Source organism: Aotus nancymaae, unplaced genomic scaffold (assembly GCF_030222135.1).
Source record: "Aotus nancymaae isolate 86718 unplaced genomic scaffold, 86718_ANA_hifiasm-v0.15.2.pri h1tg000007l, whole genome shotgun sequence".
Lineage (NCBI taxonomy): Eukaryota > Metazoa > Chordata > Mammalia > Primates > Aotidae > Aotus > Aotus nancymaae.
The window spans coordinates 18,557,424-18,580,446 of NW_026988418.1; the positions used below are offsets into that span (position 1 = coordinate 18,557,424).

Here is a 23,023-nt window from a genome sequence, read left to right on the forward strand (position 1 = left end):
GTATACATACCCCCGTATACCAAGGAATGACTGTAATCTTTAACTTAGAAATCTCTCTCTCTAGGAATTGATCTTTCGGAAATAGTTGCATGTACATAAAGATACATTTATAAGGAACACTCTCTATAACAGCAAAAACAGAAATAATCCAATGCCCATGAATAATTGTCTGCAACATGGTATACCATTTGCAGAAATATACCACTTCAGTTATTAAAAACACTGATAGTACTAACCTGGAAAGATGACAATGATACTACGTTAAATGAAAATACACAACTAAGGTACAGCTTGATAATTTGGGTTTAGGAGAAAAAAGGAGAGAGAGAGAAAGAACATGTACAGATTTATATAAATTTAGGGAAAAGCCAGAAAGGCATGTATTAAACTGTTACCTAGGAAGTAGGTATGTGTGGGGATCAGGAGGAAGGATGAGCAACAACTTTCATTTCTTGTTTTGTACAGGTGTTTTTAACTGGTGGGATCGTGAGTGATATTTTTTTTCCCAGTATTTTTAAATTCCAAAGTTGTACTCAGACTTAATAATATAGCCTAAATTTATTCTGGGACACAGCCAGCTTAACAGGTCAGAAATCCAGAACTTGTGAATTTTAATTATACCTGTCTCCTAAAAGAGTCCCAACCTTTGGAATCTCTCCAATACTTGAGTGTTATCATCCCCTCAATATAACCTAAACAATATAATTCTGGGTCAACTGCAGCAGACAACACAATTGTTCTGAAAAATGGTCTGACCTTAGGGAAAAATCTTGCAAGACTCTTTAACCTCATCACATTTGATAATAATGAGGGCTAAACCCAGATTCCCATCTATCTATTCTCAGCCAATTTTCATCCAAGTAGGGTAGAAATTTAGGAGTGCTCTGTATTTTTTTTTTTAACCCTGGATCTGAAGAGGTTTTGCTTTGGTTTTGCTTTTTAAGTTGTTATATACTGTCTTCCAAGGCAATGAAGTCATTTCCAACATACTTGATCTAATCAACGGGGATCACAAGGGCAGTTCAACAACCTAGTTAACTCCCAGGGAAGCAAGAGGAGGCTTCTGCATCAGTGTCTGTAATTTGGCAGACATCTGATCTTTAGGATAAACACTGGGTAGCAAGAAAGGATCAATCTATTACTACACCATCAATCTCTCTCCTTGACCACTGCTATTTCCTTCATCCAGAGAGGGACAAATAGGAAATCAATTAGTCATGGTTTCACAGAAATAACTGCAACCGTAAGCGCAATCTTTAACACTTAGGTATATTATTTTCTGCATGGATCAAATTACAGCAGATAGCACAGTGTCTTATTCATGCCAAGTATGTGATAGTTTTTAATTGAGTGATTAAGTCATTAGAGAAAAGAATAAAGCACTCTCACCAACAAATAGGTTAATAGTATCTGAAAAATTAAAGATTAGTTATTCCCCTTACTATGAGGTTATATGTTTTGAGAAAATGAAGTTGAAAAGAACACTGCACCTGATGGATGAGTCTAAGCTCCCATGTTATAGCCATCTGTTATCTAAAAGTTTTTGTAGATACCAAAAAGCTTACTAAACTGTTACAATATTTTTATTTGTGCCTGAGACTATGAAGTAAATTCTGATTTTATATAATCATTTAACTGAGCCATAAAATTGTTATGCATATATATACTTGCCACATACAGCAACCAACTTTAAACAGTAAGATAATTTCATGTAACCATTACAAATTAAGAGAAAAACACCATAGGTAAAGAAAAAATGAGAAAAAAACTCTACATGGCAATTTGGTTATAATTAGGAGTAAACATTTCATTTCTTTGGTTATCAGGACCATGGAATCTGCTCCTCTAAAGATGAGCCTTTAATTTAACATTTAACTTGGCATGTCCAGACCCTGTCCTCTGGCTGTACACCAACTCAAATGAAGTAAACTTCCACACTGGGTATAACAGTGGTTTAACTTACCCCAAGTTCTATATCTTCTGAATGGAGCTTGGCTTGGATTGCTGCAAATCCACCTAATTCTCCAAACTGAGAAGAAAAAGGGCACATATTAATTTAATTTTTCAGTTTTTTTATTTTGAAAATTTTTTACTGGTACATAGTAGGTGTACATGTTTATGGGGTACATGAAGTTTATGGGGTGATATAGACAGGCAATGTGAAATAAGCACATCATGGAGAATGGGGTATCCAATCCCTCAAGGGTTTATGAACAATCCAATTACATTAAGTTATTTAAAAATATACAATTATTATTGACTGCAGTCATCCTATTGTACTACACATATTAATTTTAAAATGCTATACATTAATAATTTAAGCAAGGAACTAAAGCTAACATTCTACTCTATCACTGTGCTCTATAACATTGGTCTTGAGAGAATCCTTGCATCGATCCTTCTAATGCTCCTGTGGCATACTGCAGATGGTACTAAGTCCAAAAGCTGATGTTTACGTGCCAGTATTATACATACAAAAAAAGGAAGAATCTATGAAATCCAGTCCTTAAAGCATTTTTTTGCTTATTATCTGGAGCTGCCATTTGCTTAATATACCAAACTCTAGGATATCTCATTAGAAAATTGAAAATATGCTACATGACAATATTAATAAAAGTCGTATACCTTATTCACCAAATCCACAACCCATCCATGAGGCTCCTATGAGAAAGGAAAACCAAAATTGAGATGGCAGTATAAAAGCTTCCCCTGAACCCTTACGTTTCTTTTATCCTAAATGAATAAGTTAGAGGAAACATTATAAAAGTTTGGAAACTATTTTCCAAGTTTTCTCCCAAATGCTTCCTAATATGTCTTTAACATTACTGTATATGATTTTGGGAGTCTGTAAGTCTGTATTTTGATGGAATTGCCACAATGTGGGGCATCTGTGCATTTTTGGATAGCTGAGATCAGTTGTTCAGCTCTCCAACATACAGGATAACTTGAGTTAAATTCTCTAAAGAAGATTTATTTAAGAAATTAAAAATTAATTATTAACATAAAAAGTAGTAACTCAGCAGTCAAGAGATGAAAAGTTTCAGTTCCAGTTAGATCATTAAATAATGCTGTCAGGCAAGCTCTCTTTTCTCCTCCCTTTTCTTTTTTGAGCATTCACTCTCCTAGTGACTGGATATAGAACAGCGACTAGGAAGAGATATAACTGTTTTTACAAAGCTCATATTCTAGCAGGGTCAACAAAACCAAGTAGAGCGCCATATACAGAAGATAATTCAAATTGTGCTAAGTCCCACAAAAGAAAAAACAAAAAGTCCTCAAAAGAAAAATAAGAGCTTCCTCTACTTGGGGTAGTGGTCATGAAAGACTTCTCTGAAGACATCATCTGTAGAGGATGAGATAGATATAGCTGTTTAAAGAACAGTCCAGGCAGAGAGGCTAAAATAGCAAAGGTCCTGGGATGGCAGAAAAGAGCCTGCTGTGTTTAAAAAACTCTCCCAGCTAGGACATGGTGAGCCAGGAGTGGCAGAGATGAGGTTGTACAGAGAGGCAAAAAATGTAGATCATGGAGACACTTACAGGCCCTGATTAGAAAGAAAGCAACAGAAGCATTTTCAGCAAGACTGTTTTATATTTTAAGACCACTCGTGCAGTTCTGTAGAGAATGGAATGGAATGGATGAATGGGAGAATGAGACATGATCAGACACAACCAGTTAGAAGGCCAGTGCGGTATCTAGATAGTTCACAGCTGTGTGTGGAGTAGGATGGCAGCAGAAGGAGGGGAGAGAGGTCAACTGGAGACATATTAGAGATTAAATCAAAGGACTTGTTCATGGTTTGATTATCCTTTATTAAAGGAATGAATCCTGGCTGACTCCTATGTTTCTGGAGTGAGCATCTAGATAGACGGTGATGTTACTTAGTGAAAAGGAGAATGAACGCCAGGGAGGCAAAACGAAATTCCACTTCAGACATAATTAAGTTTTGGAACTCTGTATGGCAACCAAAAGGAGATAATTGACTCTTCAAGTCTGATATACTGAGAGAAGAGGTTTAAGCCACAGAGATATGAACTGGAGGACCATCAGCCTAAATATGACATTTAAATCCATTAGAGAAAGTGTAGTAAATAGACAGAGAAAGCCTGAAGATCAAAACTGGATAGAGGTGAAGAAGTCAACAAAGGAAACATGGCTTGGGGGCAGGCAGAAGCATAATGCACTGGAGTGTCCTGAAAGCCACAGAAGAAACATCTCCAAGGAAGGAGCAACTGTGACCAGTGCTATTGATGGGGTCAAGGGACATTAACTTCCAATCTGGAAACATGAAGGGGTGTTGGTGCCTTAAGAATGATTTCAGTAGATCGTGGACAAAGGCAGAATGGAATGCCCTGAAAAGTTAGTAGACTTCAGTCTAGGTATCCTAAATGGCTCTCCAGCTGAAAATAATACTGCCGGATAAAAACATTAAAATATAATCTTTTAAAACATCTAGGCCGAGTTGGCAAAAAAAAGCTCAGAAGTTTAAAACAGAGAAAGCAGGATCCCGTGAGGCAGGCAGGAAGGCTCTGAAGCCAGCTTCACCCACAGGCAGCTGTGGAGCCCTGGTGACCTTGAGATTCCATTTGCAGGAGAAAAGGGACACAAAGCCCAGGTGGGACAGGGTGACTTAAAAGGTACTATAAAGTAAAGCTAGAACTAAAGGGCTACATCCTTGGTGTCAGATGACCTGAAACAGATTTACCTGCAGAAAGGGAAAATAAGGACCCCTAAAGGGAGAAAAACATTCTCCAAGAATTCATAACCACAGAATTGCCCTCATATTCATATTACTGCTCAAATTCACGCTGACGTTATGGCCTGAAAAACCTTAAGCTGATAATTTATTCTAAAATGGTCACAGAATGGAGTGCTTCCAGGTACCTGGAAGATGTAAAAGTAAATCCTTTTTGGAAGAAAGAACTTTCAACTTAGGCCTCAAACCGCCCTCCTAGATTAAATGCTAATAAACATGAGTTCACAGAAAAATGAACAAACAAATAAGTATAAACATATTTCTATACACCTATATACATACACAAAGCAAGTGAGTAAAGTCAGCAGAATCAGACCTATGGATATCAGACACAGAATAAAAAGTAAGCATTAAACAAATTAGGGATTGAAAAGAGTCAAGAACATGAGACAATAAAAAATTAAACGGAGTCAAATAAGAACCAAACAAAATTTATATAAATGAAAAATTCAGTAACTGAAATTAAAGATTTAAATAAACAAGTTAAACAGCAGATTAGATACAAATATAAAAACCAGTGAATTGTACTACTATAGATCTGGAAAAAAATTATCACAATTGCAACACAAGGAGACAAAAGATGGAAAATGTGAAAGGAGTTAAGGGACATGGAGGACAGAATGAGACAGTCTAACATGTATCCAAGTTTCAGGAGAAGAGAGACTAATGGGGAAGAGGCAATATTTTAAAAGATAAAGGCTGAGAAATTTCCAGAACTGATGTAAGACATTAACCCTAGATTCAGAAGCCCAGTGAATCTGAAGCAAAATAAATAAAAAGAATACCATGGTTAATCACATTAGGGTCAAACTTATAAACATAAAAGAGAAATAAAAGATTTCAAAATACAGCCATGGAGAAAAGACAGACTTCTAATAAAAGAACCACAGTCAGACCAATAGCCAACTTCTCAACAGCAATAATCAAAGCCACAAGACAGTCAAATGGTTATCTTTAATATTCTGAGAGAAAAAAATATCATCTAGACTTTTGAACCCAGTGAAAATACACACTTCAAGGAATGAGAAAGTTCAGGCCATCGAAAACCAAGCCTTACCCACAAATAGAACCTTACTGAAGGATTATCTACAGAGTGCACTATCTACTTTGCGAGGTAAAAAATGATAGGAAGGGACTAAGACAATGCACAATTAAGATGAAGAGGAAATGAATCATTTGAGAGGTGAGTGAGCACATCCAACATTCTAAGGTCTTTATGCACAGCTCAAGAAGGAGAAAAGATACTGGGAAATTTAGATTTTGCTTAGTAAATTTAAATTTTAGGGTAATAACTAAAAGAATAACTGAGAGAAAGTACATGGAATCTTCAGGAGGTCTGGCTGGGAAGGGGAGCAGAGGACCATGCTGAAACTACAGAGGGATACGATATTAAAGGCAGAATATTTAAAGATGGGAGATACTGGATCACACTGCATACAAAGGTAATAATCCAATAGCAAGGAAAAGATTGAGGGTACCAAAGAAAGAACAGAAAGCCGAAAGGAGGAATATGCTTGAGAAGGCAAGAGAAGAGGGTATCTAGAAGAGAGAGTTCCTTTGTGGTAATGAGAGGAAACACAAAGACTGCACCTTTCTGGGTCTCAGTAGATGCATATGTAAAGTGAAGGAAGAGAATGAACATCTATCTGCCAAGAGCTCACTATAGCGAACCACCATGTTCCGTATTTTTATGTATGTTTGTCACTTGATCCTCACAACGCATCTGAAGAGAAGATTTTGCATTTGGGGAGGCAGTGCTGCACATGGTTGAAGAACACTGACTAGCTGCCTGTGTGGGTTCTCCCTATAACTAGGTATGGGAATTGGGCAAGTACTTCACCTGTTTCAGTTCTCATGTATGAAATGGGGATAAAAATAGTACCCAACTCAAAGAGCTGACATGGGGATTAAATTTCAAAGAACATATTCGTTGTCCTTTCCACTCAGCTCTTTCCTCCTCTCTGGGGAACTGTCTGACTCCCCAAGGTGGAAATAACCACTCCTTCCCCTGGATTCTATGCATAGTACATGTTATTATAATTCTACCCACTGTTTATCATGCTGTCATTTTTTGTTTTCATATTTCCTCCACTATACTACAAGCTAGTAATCACATATTATTACTATTTATATTAAGACAGGACTGTGTACTTATGCTTATATCTCAAACTTAGAATAATGCTAGACACATAGTAAATGTTAAATAAACAATTGTTGACCTAAACCACTGCTTCCACTAAAGCAGTGGACAAGTTTTCTATTGATTAAACTCAATTTCTTTCAACTGTTTCTCAAACCAAACAGTGTTTTAACTAAAGAATTGTTTAGATTATGCAATTCTTGTGAGTATACTGTTATTGCAGACTGTAGTCTTTTGAATATAAAATATATTGGTTCTAGGCCTGAAAAAGCAAAAGTTTTAATGCATATAAAGTTTAAAAGAAAACTATATATGAGATTACTGGATTATTTTTTATAGGTACAATTAATCATTTATTAATCATTTCAAATGCTCTAGTCTCTGAAATCTAAGAAACTGGAACATCAACTAAATTGGGGTTCTAATAACCTGATACATGACACTAAAGATATTTCTCATTTCACTAAACATCATTTCAAACCTATAAAATCTTCATATTAGTTAAGAGCTATAGAAAAATTATGCACTATCTGAAAAAAAAAATGTAGGCGATTTTATAAGCCAGATGGGATATTTGTCATTTTTGAGACTGTTTTAATCCTTCCATATAAATTGTCATTTTTATAGCACAAAAAAATCTTTTTCAATAGATTTTTCTATAAAAAGATGAAACTAAACTATGTTTACCTTTTGGAAAGTCGATACAGGTGAAACAGCAAACATATTTCCCTCTCCAAACACTTCTGCCCAATTCCTTTGAGACACTTTCATTCTGTTTTTAAAATGGTATTCATTATCAGGATTGAAAGCCTAGATTCAAAGAGAACAGAGAAACATTATTATCTATTTCTATAGCAACACATATTAGCATGAGAAAAAAAGATAAAAATATTGCCTTGGACTCCCCTCATTAATGGACTCTTTCAAGAATACACAGAAAGCATATGTCTTAGCTAGTGCAGAGGCGCTGAAAACTAATGTGCTGTTCTCCTGTCCTGTTCAGTGTTCCCTGTGAGGGAAGAGGAGGTGGTAACAGGATGAGGTCTGACTCAAGGCGCTGTGACGCCAATGTCCCAGGTGTGCTAGGGCTACTAGGGACAAGATGAGCAACAGAGGCACTGAAGGCAGAAGTCAGGAGGGGAAAATATGAGGGTCCCTTCTTCATGCAGCTGCTGTTACCTGTTGGGGGGAAAGGCCAGAAACCAAACTACATCTACATGAACACTGCATATGAAAGTACTTAAGAATGAATAATCAGGAAGAGATAAGGGAAAGGCATTTAATCATTCTACAAGTTGAAAAACTCATTAAAATTAGGAAAGTACTTCCTACAAACTGAGAACACAAGATGGTTGCTCTGCTTTTAAAATAAAGACAAAGTATCCTAATATCCTTAATGATAAAATCATTATGACTCATTATTAATTACCAGTCAGAGAACAGCAAGTATTTTAAACAAAATTAAAACATAAAGTACTTCATTTTAGAAATACTATACCATTGTAAGCACACCCAAGAGACCAATGGGAATTGGATCTTGTTTTATTCTCTCTGCAACCAGCTCTATTAATAGCATCAGCATGTTGTAGATTCCTTCATGAATTTCAGTACCCCACTTGTGAACAGCACTTGACGTCAGGAGCTATGAAAACATAAAGGATAGTCTAGAGTCTCACTTGAAAAAAGAAAATATATCTACAGTTTACCAGGTCCATCTCAAATAATTGAGAGATTATGATGAAAATACTTTTTCAATGCAGATGATTGGATTTTAAAAGACCCACAGCTGTAGTTCATCTACTTGCCCATTTATTTCGAAGTCAATACAGAGTTTGGCTTTTGAATTTTAATTATCTTGCACTAAAGCACTTTGTTTAAAAGAAAAACTTTATTTGGTCCTCTACTTTTCATAATTACTAGGGGAGGTCAAGTGGTACAGAGCAAAGTAAAAACCTGAGATCAATTCCAGTATTACTGTTTTCTAGCTGTGTGGCCCGAAAAAATCTACATGAGTTCTCAAAGACTCGGTTCTCTCATCTCTAAAGAGGCATAATTCCTATCCACTTCACACAAATGTTATGAGGACTAAAAGATACAACAAACATGCAAGCATTTTATAAATGGTAAGGCATTATTAATATATCTTGACGACTGGCTGCCCATATTAACATTTCTGGAACCTAAGAAATGAATGCTGTATTGCATGGATTCTAACAAACATATCCTTTGAACATTTTTTAACATCTCAGAAATAGGATAACATTTTTTTCTACCTGTTGACTAGATGACAGCAAGACTCAGAATGTGAAAAAGAAAAATCTTAGAAACACCTTCACAGTTTATTTTGCTTACGTTTTCCTTTTTAGCATGTACAAAATAATATTCAATTTTTGAAATGTTTGAGCAAATCTAAAATAGCTCTAAGTCTTAAGACATTCAACTGTTTACTTTGTAGCTATGTCTCTTAAATATAAACATCAAATGTAAAACAATGGTACAAATCTTATAACTAGATAGCTTCTTAGATTCCTTAAAATGTAGAGAAATTGGATGTCTTCTGGTCTTTGGGGAAGCGTAGAACAAGTACCAGTACAAAAAATGAGAAATCAAAGGATTTCACTTAAATTGATGTGGTGGTTTCATGTTTTTGTAAGATTTTTCAAAGGGAAAATACTATGTAACAAAAATTTCATCTTGGCCTCACTGAGAATCTCTTTAAAAAGAGTAGGCTGGAAGAGCCCAAACTGTAATAGCTGCAGAGAAAAACCTCAGTTCCAGATTTTCTAAATACTAATTAGCCACAGTATTTGCTCAAATTAGCAAAAGTCGTAAGATTGATTTTATATAAACCAACGAGCTACTATTTTTGCAGATTTTTTTCCTGACTACATATCCCTCCTATACTTAAAAATTAAATTATGAAGCAAAACAAAGCAGAGATTAACATTTGAGAAACTTCAACTGATTACAAAACAAAAATGTATGTGGATTAAGCGCCAATCCCTCTGGAGTCATTCCATTTGCCCATTTTTCACTTTGAAAATACAATTCTGTCTACATTCTAGAAGATTCCTGATAGGGAAAGGCAGGCAGTACCTTGTGGGGAAGATGCACACAAGGTTTAAACATAACCATGCATTAAGGCCAAACCTAAATTATCTTTTCTGCCTGAATATACTAGTAAAATATCCAGGCTAGCCTGAAGGTAAAAGGTGAAGAAGGTGGAAATGACAACAAGCTCCTTTGTGCACCTTATTCATGCAATTATATATTATTCATACCCTTACTTCGAAAAGAAAATGTGAGGCAGCTTATGAGAAAAGCCTGGAGAACTGGGGAGAGGGATGGTCACTGAACCAGGAAACAGAGCTAGGGAAGTAGTACCAATTATATAAAATCCTTCTGAGTTTTCTGGCAGACAAGCCTAAAGGCACACAGAACTCTGTAGCTCTTCTGATTTAATAAAAGAAAGTATGCCTAATTGACAGGAAGGAGAACCTTTTTAACAGCTCTAAAGTGCAAACTGAGTAACATAAGGCAGGATACCTTTGTACTCACAGTTTTACAGAAAAACAACCAACCATGTGACCATTTATTATACTGCTACTAACAGCTGAGGGCATGAGACAAAACAGTTTTCTTAAGTATCTCTGCAGAGAGTTAGAGTATTATACTCCAAAAGTGCAACCTGCTGGTGAATGGACTGGATACAGGGATTTCTGGATCTGGAGATCCTCAACCTTTCCTTAGACGAGTAAGTCCTTTTCCACAACTCTGAATACATTTTTCATTTTAAGTTTATAAATCTACTGTGATATGTGCCATAGTATGTTACATTATAACAATTTTGCTATTTTTATTTTACTTTTTTTAAAATTTTGTAGAGACAGGGGTCTCACTATGTTGCCTAGGCTGATCTTAAACTCCTGGCCTCAAGATGTCCTCCCACTTTGGCCTCCTAAAGTCCTGGGATTATAGTGTGAAGCACTATGCTTAGTCAATTTTGCATTTTTTTAAAAGCTGCTATAATTCTTAAAAGTTTAAAATTATTTTAAACTATAATTGATAGATGAGCTAATCTAAAATAGAGATAAATCTTGATTTCATATAATCTCTGCCGAATGACAACTTGAAAAGATTTCTCCCTTTTTTCAAATGTGAAGCCATTTTGCTTATAAAATTAATTTTATTATTTTTAAAGGCTCGAATCAAAGGAGACTCTGTCTACCAAAATGCAGCTGGGAATAACAATTTGCAAATGAACTGTTTGCTTTTCTGCATCTTAAGATAAATACAAGCATTACCCATCTGTAGTTCTAGTGACTTATTTGTATACTGGACAAAAATGGATGTCAAAATCCAGAAGTTAAGTCAGCAAAATAATCATTCATTCATCCTTTTCTGAGCTCTTTCTATGAGCTGGGCACTTAGTTACATGTTGGGGGAAAATAGCAGTATCTTAACAGACACGGTCCTTGCTCTTATGAGGATTCAACTCATCTGCTAAAAAGGGAGGCTGATTCAGTCTGCTTTTAGAAACACAATTCTTGTGATCTCCTATTCCCATTGTTAAGAAACACTGCTTTCTAAGACATGTGACCTGAATGGGAGCAAGCATATCACTCTGGCTCAGAAGAGATGCTGCCATATGCATGCTATTTTGGCAGTGAGAGTACCTAGTCAATCTTTTAGTAGTTTAAAATGTCTTCTCCTGTCTCACGCACTGAAAGCGGCTCATATTTTGATAAGTGTGTACTGTATTTCTATGTGCCACAAGTCTTTGTTTACTAATATGTGCAATATCCCAGTATAAATTAAGTCTTAACCTATTCTTTAGCAATTAAATAGTAGGAAGTATTTATTATTAATAAAAGTTGTATTTAATCAGAGATACATGCAGACAATATAAAAGAAGTAAATCATTCATAAGCCCCAAATTCAGAGCTCCTTTTTTCATATTAGAGGATTCCTCAGTTGAACAAGATTCATAAACTGGTCTTAGACATAAAAACTAAAATTACAACAAAAAGCTTCTCTTCCTTACCCCACCCCCACAAACCAAAATCACATCAGCTCATTCTTCTTACCTTTTTAAATGCTTCAGGCATACACCTATCCATAAATCTTTTACAATTCTCATCAGACTCAGAAAGACCTTAGCAAAATAAAAATATTTTATTCAGATCTTTGGTAGTTTGTAAAAATCATATACATCATTCTAAATTCATAAATACAGAATTATGTCATAGCAACCTTAATTCTTAAGAAATTATTAAAAGTAGAATATATATCTTTGATGAAGAAAAGGCTGAGAAACAACCAAGGCATTAGATTAAACTTGTGTTTCTATGTCAGAGTAACTTCAACAGTCTGATTAAATAGCTAATAAAACACCAACAGCCGCTACTTACTAGCCATTATTATTTCCCTAAAAAGTTCTATAGGAACATAAATATTTTCTAATCCCAGAACTTTGAGAGGCCAAGGCAAGAGGATCACTTGAGCCCAAGGGTTTGAGACCAGCCTGGGCAACATAGTGAAACCCTGTCTCTACAGAAAATAAAAAGCCAGGTGTGATGGTGCTTGCTTGTTGTCTCAGCTACTTGGGAGGCTAACGTGGGAGGATCACTTGAGTCTGAGAGGTTCAGGCCGCAGTGAGCCATGATTGTGTCACTGCACCACAGCCTGAGCAACCCTGTCTCAAAAACCAAAAAGCAAACAAAAAAAAACCCACACACAAATATTTGCAATAAATGCCGAAGTCACTCTTCTTCCTTAAAACAAACCAATGAACTCCGTTACTCAGATTTGTGTCTGGCACAATTCACATAGTAAGTGATAAATACCAATTTAATTCCCTGTAAAATCATCTTTTGGACAAAGCACATTTCTTTATTAAACTCAGTAATGGATTTTGCTTATCATTGGGAATACTGCTAAACATACTTTCTTTTTTTTTCAGGCACACTGCTTAACATAGTACCTAGATCCTAACAGGCGCTCAATAAATGCTACTGCTGAGAAGCCAATCAGAAATACACCATAAAAGGATATTAGGGTTAAATCTAAACCTAGTCAAAATATTTCCTTTTGATATATCTTGCATTTATTCATAGGAGTAAACTATGCATACTCTTAATAAGAAAAAAATTCCACAGAACAGTGGCCCTATTCATAACTGAATTCACTTATGAAAAATAAGTTATTTTCTCTTTTTTAGTACAGGTGTTTGTATTGACACCCATTCTTCCAACCTAATGATATTTTACTATTCTACTAGCTTAATATTTTTAAAGCTTAAAACAATGTCGAGCACTTAATAAGCACAACAAATTGGTTAAATATTACTTTCTTCTCTTAAAAAAGAAAAGCTATTGAATTAAGCCTTAATTTAAATGGCTCCAAGCTTCTGTAGAAAAAGTTAATTTCAATTTCCATTAAGCTTTTCAATTATATTTTAAATAATCTTATACTCTATCAAAGGTAGAAGCAAACAGTTAATTTAGTTCAAAGCCTTTCTTCTGCAGGAGTTAAGTAAAGACTAAGAGAATAAATGATCTGTCCAATATCATACAGCTAGGCAACAACAAAGGCTAAGATTAAACTCAGGCCTTCTATGAAACAAACGTCCACAAACAAATGTTCTCATGTCTGAAAACTTACCAAGTCTTGCTAGGTAGGTAGATGCCAACAGGCACTTGCCTAGTGATTCTTCTCGCTTGTAAGGGATGGACCAATGATCAGTCAAAACACGGCTTTCCAGTTCATATAAATTTGTTGTAGGGAATTCAATTCCTTCCCCTGAGCAGTTTCCATTTTCATCATTCTTCTGACAAAAAGGGATAAGATAAAAAGCAAATAAACTAATTAGTGATTACTCTAAAAATTTCATATGTAACACAGAGCAGATACTTAATCAATGGTAGCTATTAACACCAATAGTGTGGATTCTACCTTTCTTTCTTATAATCACATCTTTCACCAATAATATCTCAAATATTCTCAACTTTTATCATTCTGGCAACCCTACTTGCTCTCTCAGAAGGTGACCTCATCTCTTTCTTTAAAAATGAACCGTACAGTGGTCTATTTTGTTGATCTTTTCGAAAAACCAGCTCCTGGATTTATTGATTTTTTGAAGGGTTTTTTGTGTCTCTATCTCCTTCAGTTCTGCTCTGATCTTAGTTATTTCTTGTCTTCTGCTAGGTTTTGAGTTTTTTTTATCTTGCTCCTCTAGCTCTTTCAATTTTGACAATAGGGTGTCGATTTTAGATCTCTCCTTTCTTCTCATGTGGGCATTTATTGCTATATATTTTCCTTTAGAGACTGCTTTAAATATGACTGAGAGATTCTGGTATGTTGTGTCTTCGTTCTCGTTGGTTTCAAAGAACATCTTTATTTCTGCCTTCATTTCATTGTTTATCCAGTCAACATTCAAGAGCCAGTTGTTCAGTTTCCATGAAGCTGTACGGTTCTGAGTTAGTTTCTGAATTCTGAGTTCTAACTTGATTCCACTGTGGTCTGAAAGACTGTTATGATTTCTGTTCTTTTAAACAACTCTATGCACATAAACTAGCAAACCTGGAAGAAATGGATAAATTCGTGGACACTTGCATCCTCCCAAGCCTAAACCAGGAAGAAGTTGAAACCCTAAATAGACCAATAACAAGGTCTGAAGTTGAGGCAGCAATTAAGAGCCTACCACCCAAAAAAAGCCCAGGTCCAGAAGGGTTCACAGCCGAATTCTACCAGACATACAAAGAGGAGCTGGTACCACTCCTTCTGAAACTATTCCAAACAATACAAAAAGAGGGAATCCTTCTCAAATCATTTTATGAGACCAACATCATCCTGATACCAAAACCCGGCAGAGACTCAGCAAGAAAAGAAAACTTCAGGCCAATAACCATGATGAACATAGATGCAAAAATCTTCAATAAAATACTGGCAAACCGATTGCAACAGCAGATCAAAAAGCTTATTCCCCATGATTAAGTAGGCTTCGTCCCAGGGATGCAAGGCTGGTTCAATATACACCAGTCTATAAACGTAATTCACCACATAAACAGAACCAAAGAAAAAAACCACATGATTATTTCAATTGATGCAGAGAAGACCTTTGACAAAATTCAACAGCCCTTTATGCTAAAAACCCTCAATAAACTAGGTATTGACAGAACATATCTCAAAATAATAAAAGCTATTTACGACAAACCAACAGCCAATATCATACTGAATGGGCAAAAACTGGAAGCATTCCCTTTGAAATCTGGCACTAGAAAAGGATGCCCTCTCTCACCACTCCTATTCAATATAGTACTGGAAGTTCTAGCCAGAGCAATTGGGCAAGAAAAAGAAATAAAGGGTATTCAAGTAGGAAAGGAGGAAGTCAAATTGTCTCTATTTGCAGACAACATGATTGTATATCTAGAAGACCCCATCATCTCAGCCCAAAATCTCCTGAAACTGATAAGCAACTTCATCAAAGTCTCAGGATACAAAATCAATGTGCAAAAATCACAAGCATTCCTAAACACCAATAACAGACTTAAAGAGAGCCGAATCAAGAACGAACTGCCATTCACAATTGCTACAAAGAGAATAAAATACCTAGGAATACAACTAACAAGGAACGTAAAGGACCTCTTCAAGGAGAACTACAAACAACTGCTTAATGAAATAAGAGAGGATACAAACAGATGGAGAAATATTCCATGCTCAGGGTTAGGAAGAATCAATATTGTGAAAATGGTCATACTGCCCAAAGTAATTTACAGATTCCACGTTATCCCCATCAAGCTACCAATGACCTTCTTCACAGAACTGGAAAAAACCACCTTAAACTTCATATGGAACCAAAAGAGAGCCCACATAGCCAAGTCAATTCTAAGCAAAAAGAACAAAGCGGGAGGCATCACACTACTGGACTTCAAAACTATATGACAAGGCTACAGTAATCAAAACAGCATGGTACTGGTACCAAAACAGAGATAAAAACCAATGGAACAGAACAGAGGCCTTGGAGGCAACAAAACACATCTACAACCATCCAATCTTTGACAAACCTGACAAAAACAAGCAATGGGGAAAGGAGTCCCTGTTTAATAAATGGTGTTGGGAAAACTGGCTAGCCATGTGCAGAAAGCAGAAACTGGGCCCCTTCCTGACACCTTACACTAAAATTAACTCCAGATGGATTAAAGACTTAAACATAAGGCCTATCACTATAAAAACCCTAGAAGAAAATCTAGGCAAAACCATTCAGGACATAGGCGTAGGCAAGGACTTCATGACCAAAACACCAAAAGCACTGGCAACAAAAGCCAAAATAGACAAATGGGACCTAATCAAATTCCACAGCTTCTGCACAGCAAAAGAAACAGTCATTAGAGTGAATCGGCAACCAACAGAATGGGAAAAAATTTTTGCAATCTACCCATCTGACAAAGGGCTGATATCCAGAATCTACAAAGAACTAAAACAGATTTACAATAAAAAAACAAACAAGCCCATTCAAAAGTGGGCGAAGGATATGGACAGACACTTTACAAAAGAAGACATACATGAGGCCAACAAACATGAAAAAATGCTCATCATCACTGGTCATTAGAGAAATGCAAATCAAAACTACATTGAGATACCATCTCACGCCAGTTAGAATGGCGATCATTAAAACATCTGGAGACAACAGATGCTGGAGAGGATGTGGAGAAATAAGAACACTTTTACACTGTTGGTGGGAGTGTAAATTAGTTCAACCATTGTGGAAGACAGAGTGGTGATTCCTCAAGGAATTTCTAGAAATAGAAATTCCATTTGACCCAGCAATCCCATTACTGTCTATATATCCAAAGGATTATAAATTGTTCTACTATAAGGACACAGGCACACGAATGTTCATTGCAGCACTGTTTACAATAGCAAAGACCTGGAACCAACCCAAATGCCCACTGATGATAGACTGGACAGGGAAAATGTGGCACATATACACCATGGAATATTATGCAGTCATCAAAAACGATGAGTTCGTGTACTTTGTAGGGACATGGATGAACCTGGAAACCATCATTCTCAGCAAACTGACACAAGAACAGAAAATCAAACACCGCATGTTTTGACTCATAGGTGGGTGGTGAACAATGAGAACACATGGACACAGGGAGGAGAGCATCACACACTGGGGTCTGTCGGGGGGAAATAGGGGAGGGACAGTGGGGGCTGGGGAGTTGGGGAGAGACAGCATGGGGAGCAATGCCAGATATAGGTGATGGGGAGGAAGGCAGCAAATCACACTTCCATGTGTGTACCTATGCAACAATCTTGCATGTTCTTCACATGTACCCCCAAACCTAAAATGCAATAAAAAAATTAAAAATAAACCGATGAATGTAGGAAAAAAAATGAACTGTACAGACAGGGCGAGACAGCTCATGCCTGTAATCCTAGCACTTTGGGAGGCCAAAGCAGGAGGATCACTTGAGCTCAGAAGTTCAAGACCAACCTGGGCAACACGGTGAGACCCTGTCTCTCTCTCTCTCTCTCTCTAAAAATAAAAATAATAATAGTAATAATAATAAACTGTCCATTTCTCATGATAAAATATCAAAGTCGCCTTCATCAACGGCCCTCCTGTTTTCACCTCTCTTTTCTCATTGAGGGGATTAATTCTTCAAAGAGGTATCTATATTTGCCATCTTCATCTCCACACCACACATACTGTCAGGATTCATTCCTGACAATACATGAATCTTCATTTCAGAATCCCTATTCTCCAAAATGGCTACTATGAAGGTCACCACTGAACTTTATTTCACTAAATCCAATTATGTCTCAGTCCTAACTTTACCTCTTAGGAGTATCTGACCTTCTGCCCACTGCCTCCTCTTGAAATGCTGGCTTCTCTTCCCTGCCTCCTAGAACAGCACACTCTCTGTTCTCCTCCCATGAGTCTGGCTGTTCCAGTCTGTCTCCTCTTCTGGTACACCTTCTTCTTCCTAGTCACAAAATATTTGAGTTCCTCAGACCCCAGTGTTAAGCCCTCTTCTCTTTTTGTTCCCATCTATTTCCCTGGTTGACCGCATTCACACTCCAAACCTCAATTACATCCTATCTGTAGATGCCTCATACATTTCTATCTCCAGCTTAGACCTCTCCTATGAGCTTCAGGCCCACAAATGAAACTGCCTGCTTGACATCTTCTCTAATTCAATGTTTGTCCCAAACCAAATTCATGATCTTTCCCCCATAAATCCTGGTCCACTTCTCGTGTTCTTCATCCCAGTGAATGGCACCAGATTCATCTAGTAGCATAGCCAGAAGCCAGGGGATCATTCTAGATACTTTGTTCTCCCATCCCCATCCCCAGGACCTGGTGATTGGAACCTATACATTTCTCTCCAATTCCTCCTACTTCTGTCTATCTCCACAGCTACCAACTAGCCCTGGTTTATGCCTAGATTACTTCACCAGCTTCCTGCCTGGTCTCCCTCTACCTCATAAACACATTTACTTTCCACACTGATCTTCATAAAGCACTAATCTGACGTTAACTTTAAAATCTTCATGGCTTCCTTTTGTTCTTAAGAGAAGCCCAAATCATGTTTAAAATATTTTACAAGGCCTTGAATAGTCTAGCCTCTAACTCTCTGTCTCCACCTTTCTGCACTCCAGATCATTTCTCTGGGATTTAGCTTTTATGGTCCAGCATAAAGCTCCCTGTATCAGACTATTTTCCTAAAAGGCCACAGCAGTATTTCTGGCCCCCCATACTCTTCCAGAACCTTGTCACTCTTCATCATAAAGTGGCATTTACTTCCCCTGGATCTGAACGAGGGTGGAACTATGTGTGTGCATGCCTTGGTGAACAGAATATGGCAGAAACAGACACATCTAAGCCTGGGTCATGAAAGGCGATACAGCTTCCTCCTGGCTCTCTCTTGGGACACTCTCTCCTGCAACGTGGACACCATGTCCTGAGGGAACCCAGGCTAAATGCAGAGGTCCCGTATGGGTGTTCTGTCCAACAGTCTCTCTCTTTTTTTTTTTTTTATGAGAGAAAGAAAGAGAAAGAAAAAGGGGGAGAGAGAACAGGATTCTTGCTCTATGGCCCGGGCTGGAATGCAATCTAAAAATAGGTATTAAAAACCTCTTTTATGCCGATAATTGTGCTTAACAACGGAGACAGGAAGGAATAAGGGAAGAAAATAACAAACAAACAGCCAACCAATATTTCATTTAAGTCTGTGAAATGCTATGCAAATGCTGAAGAGTGATTTACTTCCAGTTATGTAGTCACTTTCAAAATAGGTGTAATATGATACTGAGAAAAATGTATGTTCTGTGGACCTGGGGTAGAGAATTCTATAAATATTCACTAAGTTTACTTATTCCAGGTCCAAGTTCAAATCATAGATGTCCCTACTAATTTTCTATGTCATCGATCCGTCGAATATTAACAATGTGGTGTCAAAATCTCCCGCTATTATTGTGCGGGAGTCCAGGTCTCTTTATAAGTCATCAAGAACTTGTCTTATGTATCTGGGTGTTCCTGTATTGGGTGCATATAAATTTATAATCACTAACTCCTGTTGTTGCATTGATCCTTTTACCATTATGTAACGTCCTTCTTTGTTTCTTTTAGTCTTTGTTACTATTAAAGTCTATTTTGTGAGAGACAAAAGTTACAATTCCTGTTTTTTTTTTTGTTTTCTCTCTCCATTTAATTGGTGAATCTTCCTCCATCCCTTTGTTTTGAGTCTTTGTATGTCGTTGCTTGTGAAATAGATCTAGATACAGTGTACTGATGGGTTTTGACTTTTTTCTCAATTTACCTGTCTGTGTCTTTGATTGGGGCATTTAATCCATTTAAATTTAGAATTAATATTGATATTTGTGAGTTCAATATTGTCATTTAATGCTAGCTGGCTATTTTGCCTATTAGTTGATGTAGATTCTTCATTATAGAGATACTCTTTAAGTTTTGGTAAGTTTTTGGGATGACTGATACTGGTTGTTCCTTTCTGTTTGTAGTGGTTCTTTCAGAAGCTCTTGTAAAGCAGGCCTGGTGGTGATGAAATCTGAGTGCTTGCTTGTTCGCGAAAAATTTTCTTTTTCCTTCGCTTATGAAGATTAGTTTGGCAGGATATGAGATTCTGGGTTGAAAATTCTTTTCTTTAAGGATATTGAATATTGACCCCCACTCTCTTCTAGTTTGTAGAATTTCTGGTGAGAGGTCTGCTGTGAGTCTGATAGGCTTCCCTTTATGGGTAATGTGACCTTTCTCTCTAGCTGCCCTTAGAATTTTCTCCTTTATTTCAACCCTAGTGAATCTAGTGATTATGTGTCTTGGAGTTGCTCTACTTGAGGAATATCTTTGTGGTGTTCTCTGGATTAGCTGGAGTTGAGTATTGTCCTGCCTTACTAGATTAGGAAAGTTTTCTGAATAATATCCTGAAGAATATTTTCCAACTTGGATTCATCCTCTTCATGACATTCAGGTATACCTATCAATCATAAATTAGGTCTTTTCACATAGTCCCATATTTCTTGGAGATTTTGTTCATTCCTTTTTACTCTTTCTTCTCTAATCTTGTCTTCTCGTTTCATTTCATTAAGTTGGTCTTCGACCTCTGATATCCTTTCTTCTGCTTGATCAATTCGACAATTAAAACCTTCGCGGAGTTCTGGTATTGTGTTCTTCAGTTCCATTAATTCACTTATATTCCTCTCTAAGTTGTCAATTCTTGTTAGCATTTCGTCAAACCTTTTTTCAAAGTTCTTAGTTTCTTTACACTGAGCTAGAACACGTTCTTTTAGCTCACTAAAGTTCCTTATTATCCACTTTCTGAAGCCTAAATCTGTTATTGGAATGCACTCGTTCTCCATCAGGCCTTGTTCTTTTGTTGATGAGGAACTGTGATCACCTGTAGAAGGAGAGGCATTCTGTCCAACAGTCTCACTAAGGCCTCCCTGGACAGCCAGCTGCTGAAGGCCAGAGAAGAAGCCTTCAGATGAATCCAGCCTCCAGCCATGAAGTCATCCCCAGCCTTAGTCTTCCAGCTGAGGTAAACTGCTGTATGAATGCCTTCCCAATAGAATCTATGGGCACAATAAATGGTTGCTTTATGCCACTATTCCTGAACTCATCTTTCTGTCCTCTTTAACCTATTTAACTCCTACACATCTTTAATTCTTTCAGGGAAGCCTTTCCAGAATTTCTAAGCTAGACAAATTCCTCCAGTTAATATATACCCTTCCCATCCTCAACGTCTCCTTCACAGCACTATTTACAGTGTAATTTTGCATTTATCTGTGATTTATGTTTGCTCCTCACTAGACCAAGCTGCCTAAGGGAATGGACCCTGTCTATTTTTGGCCACCTCTGTATCTCTAGAAGCTGTACCTAGCATAACGTAGGTATCTAATAAATACTGGGTTTTTTGGTTTTTCTTGAGACAGAGTCTCGCTCAGTCGCCAGGCTGGAGTGCAGTGGTGTGATCTCAGCTCACTGCAACCTCTGCCTCCCAGGTTCAAGTAGTTCTCCTGCCTGAGCCTCCCGAGTAGCTGGGATTACAGGCAGGCACTGCCCTGCCTGGCTAATTTTTGTATTTTTAGTAGAAATGGGGTTTCACCATGTTGGCCAGGATGGTCTCAATCTCTTGACCTCATGATCTGCCCGCCTCTGCCTCCCAAAGTGCTGGGATTACAGGCATGAGTCACCATGCCCAGCCACATATTGTTGAATGGAAAAATAATCCCTATAAAGCTTCAACCATTAACAGGTAACTGCTAGACTTTCCTTCAGTTCTCACCAGGTTAATTTGTAATAAAGCAAACTGGACCCCAAATTGCCTAATACCTACACTGGTTTTTTTTTTTTTTTTAAAAGACATAGTCTCACAACTTACTCTATAATTTAATCATTACAAAATAAAATAATCCCATTAAAAATCATGTTTAGCCTCAATGAAGAAAAAGACCATAAATATAAAGCAGAAATAATAAAACACAGAAAAAAACTAATTTCAATGCCATAGCAATGATATCTAAAGAAATCCAACACATTTCTCCCCCCTCACCCTTGCCAAGGTTGGTAACTGACTGAGAAAAAAATAAAACAAAAAACAGGAAGGTAATTAAACATAGAAGACAATGTAAACTGGGGAAGGGTAGAAGGAGAGGACGATGAATTAATTAGGCTTAGAATCGCAATGCATGGGAAAAATTCAGTTTTCAAAGTGTAACACTTTTCCAAAGTACATTTAATTCATAAGAACTATAAATAAAGCAATTTTACTTAAAGGAACCTGATGGGACTCAAAAGAGTAAAAAATTTAGGATAGTTTTAAAATTGCACACTTGTTAAATGCTTAAATATATTACTTAGGATTAAAGTAGAATTAAGTCATACAAAAACAAAAAAATTCACCTGGCTGATTCTGAAGTGGGTATATGTCATTACTATGGTGTATCTATCATTAATTTCTATACAGTTAACACATCAAATCATATATAAAATCATCAAATGTACCAGTAGCTATAAAAACTAAGAGCCTCTTTGGTGAAAGAAACGAAAGCCCTCTAGCATTATCAGTGTTAAGGACTGAATTGTGTCGGCTCCTCCAAATCCAAGTCATCTATTGAAGCCCTAACTCTTAAGGTGACTATATTTGGAGATAGGGCCTTTAAGGAGATAAACAAGGTTAAATGAGGTCACAAGGGTAGGGCCCTAATCCAATACAACTGGTGCCTTTATGAGAAGGGGATGAGACATCAGAAATCTCCCTCTTTGTCAGTACACAGAGGAAAGGCCAGGTGAGGACACAGAAAAAAGGCAGCCCAGAAGAGAATCCTAACCAGAAACCAACTCTAATGACTTCTTGATCTTGGACTTCTAGCCCCAATTGTAAGAAATTAAGTTTCTGTAGTTTAAGCCACCCAATCTCCAGTATTTCGTTATGACAGCCAATTCAGGCTGAATCTGAAGTGGGTTTATTTCATTATTATGGAATATCTATAATTAATTTCTACAGAAATTAATAAATCAAACCACATACGAAATTGTCAAATGTACCTAGCAGATATTAAATCTAGAGCAAGGGGGGAGATCCTTATTATGTGCCTCCTGATA

The 23,023-nt window shown here is 36.9% G+C and overlaps 1 protein-coding gene across 2 annotated transcripts in view; it reads right to left on the minus strand.

The window, feature by feature from the left end:
* USP24 (ubiquitin specific peptidase 24) overlaps positions 1-23,023 on the minus strand; it is a 162,684-nt gene that overhangs the window by 99,058 nt on the left and 40,603 nt on the right. The window contains exons 1-7 of one of the 2 annotated variants that reach the window (XM_012442559.3): positions 17,759-18,662; positions 13,558-13,723; positions 11,982-12,049; positions 8,393-8,536; positions 7,582-7,704; positions 2,626-2,661; positions 1,964-2,029 (exon numbers count right to left, since the gene is read on the minus strand). In XM_012442559.3, coding sequence (XP_012297982.1) covers positions 1,964-2,029; positions 2,626-2,661; positions 7,582-7,704; positions 8,393-8,536; positions 11,982-12,049; positions 13,558-13,723; positions 17,759-17,953 — 798 coding nt within the window. In that variant the 5' untranslated portion in view covers positions 17,954-18,662. Of the gene's footprint in view, positions 1-1,963; positions 2,030-2,625; positions 2,662-7,581; positions 7,705-8,392; positions 8,537-11,981; positions 12,050-13,557; positions 13,724-17,758; positions 18,663-23,023 lie in introns of those variants that run through there. The other variant, XM_012442560.3, reaches the window with a different exon arrangement.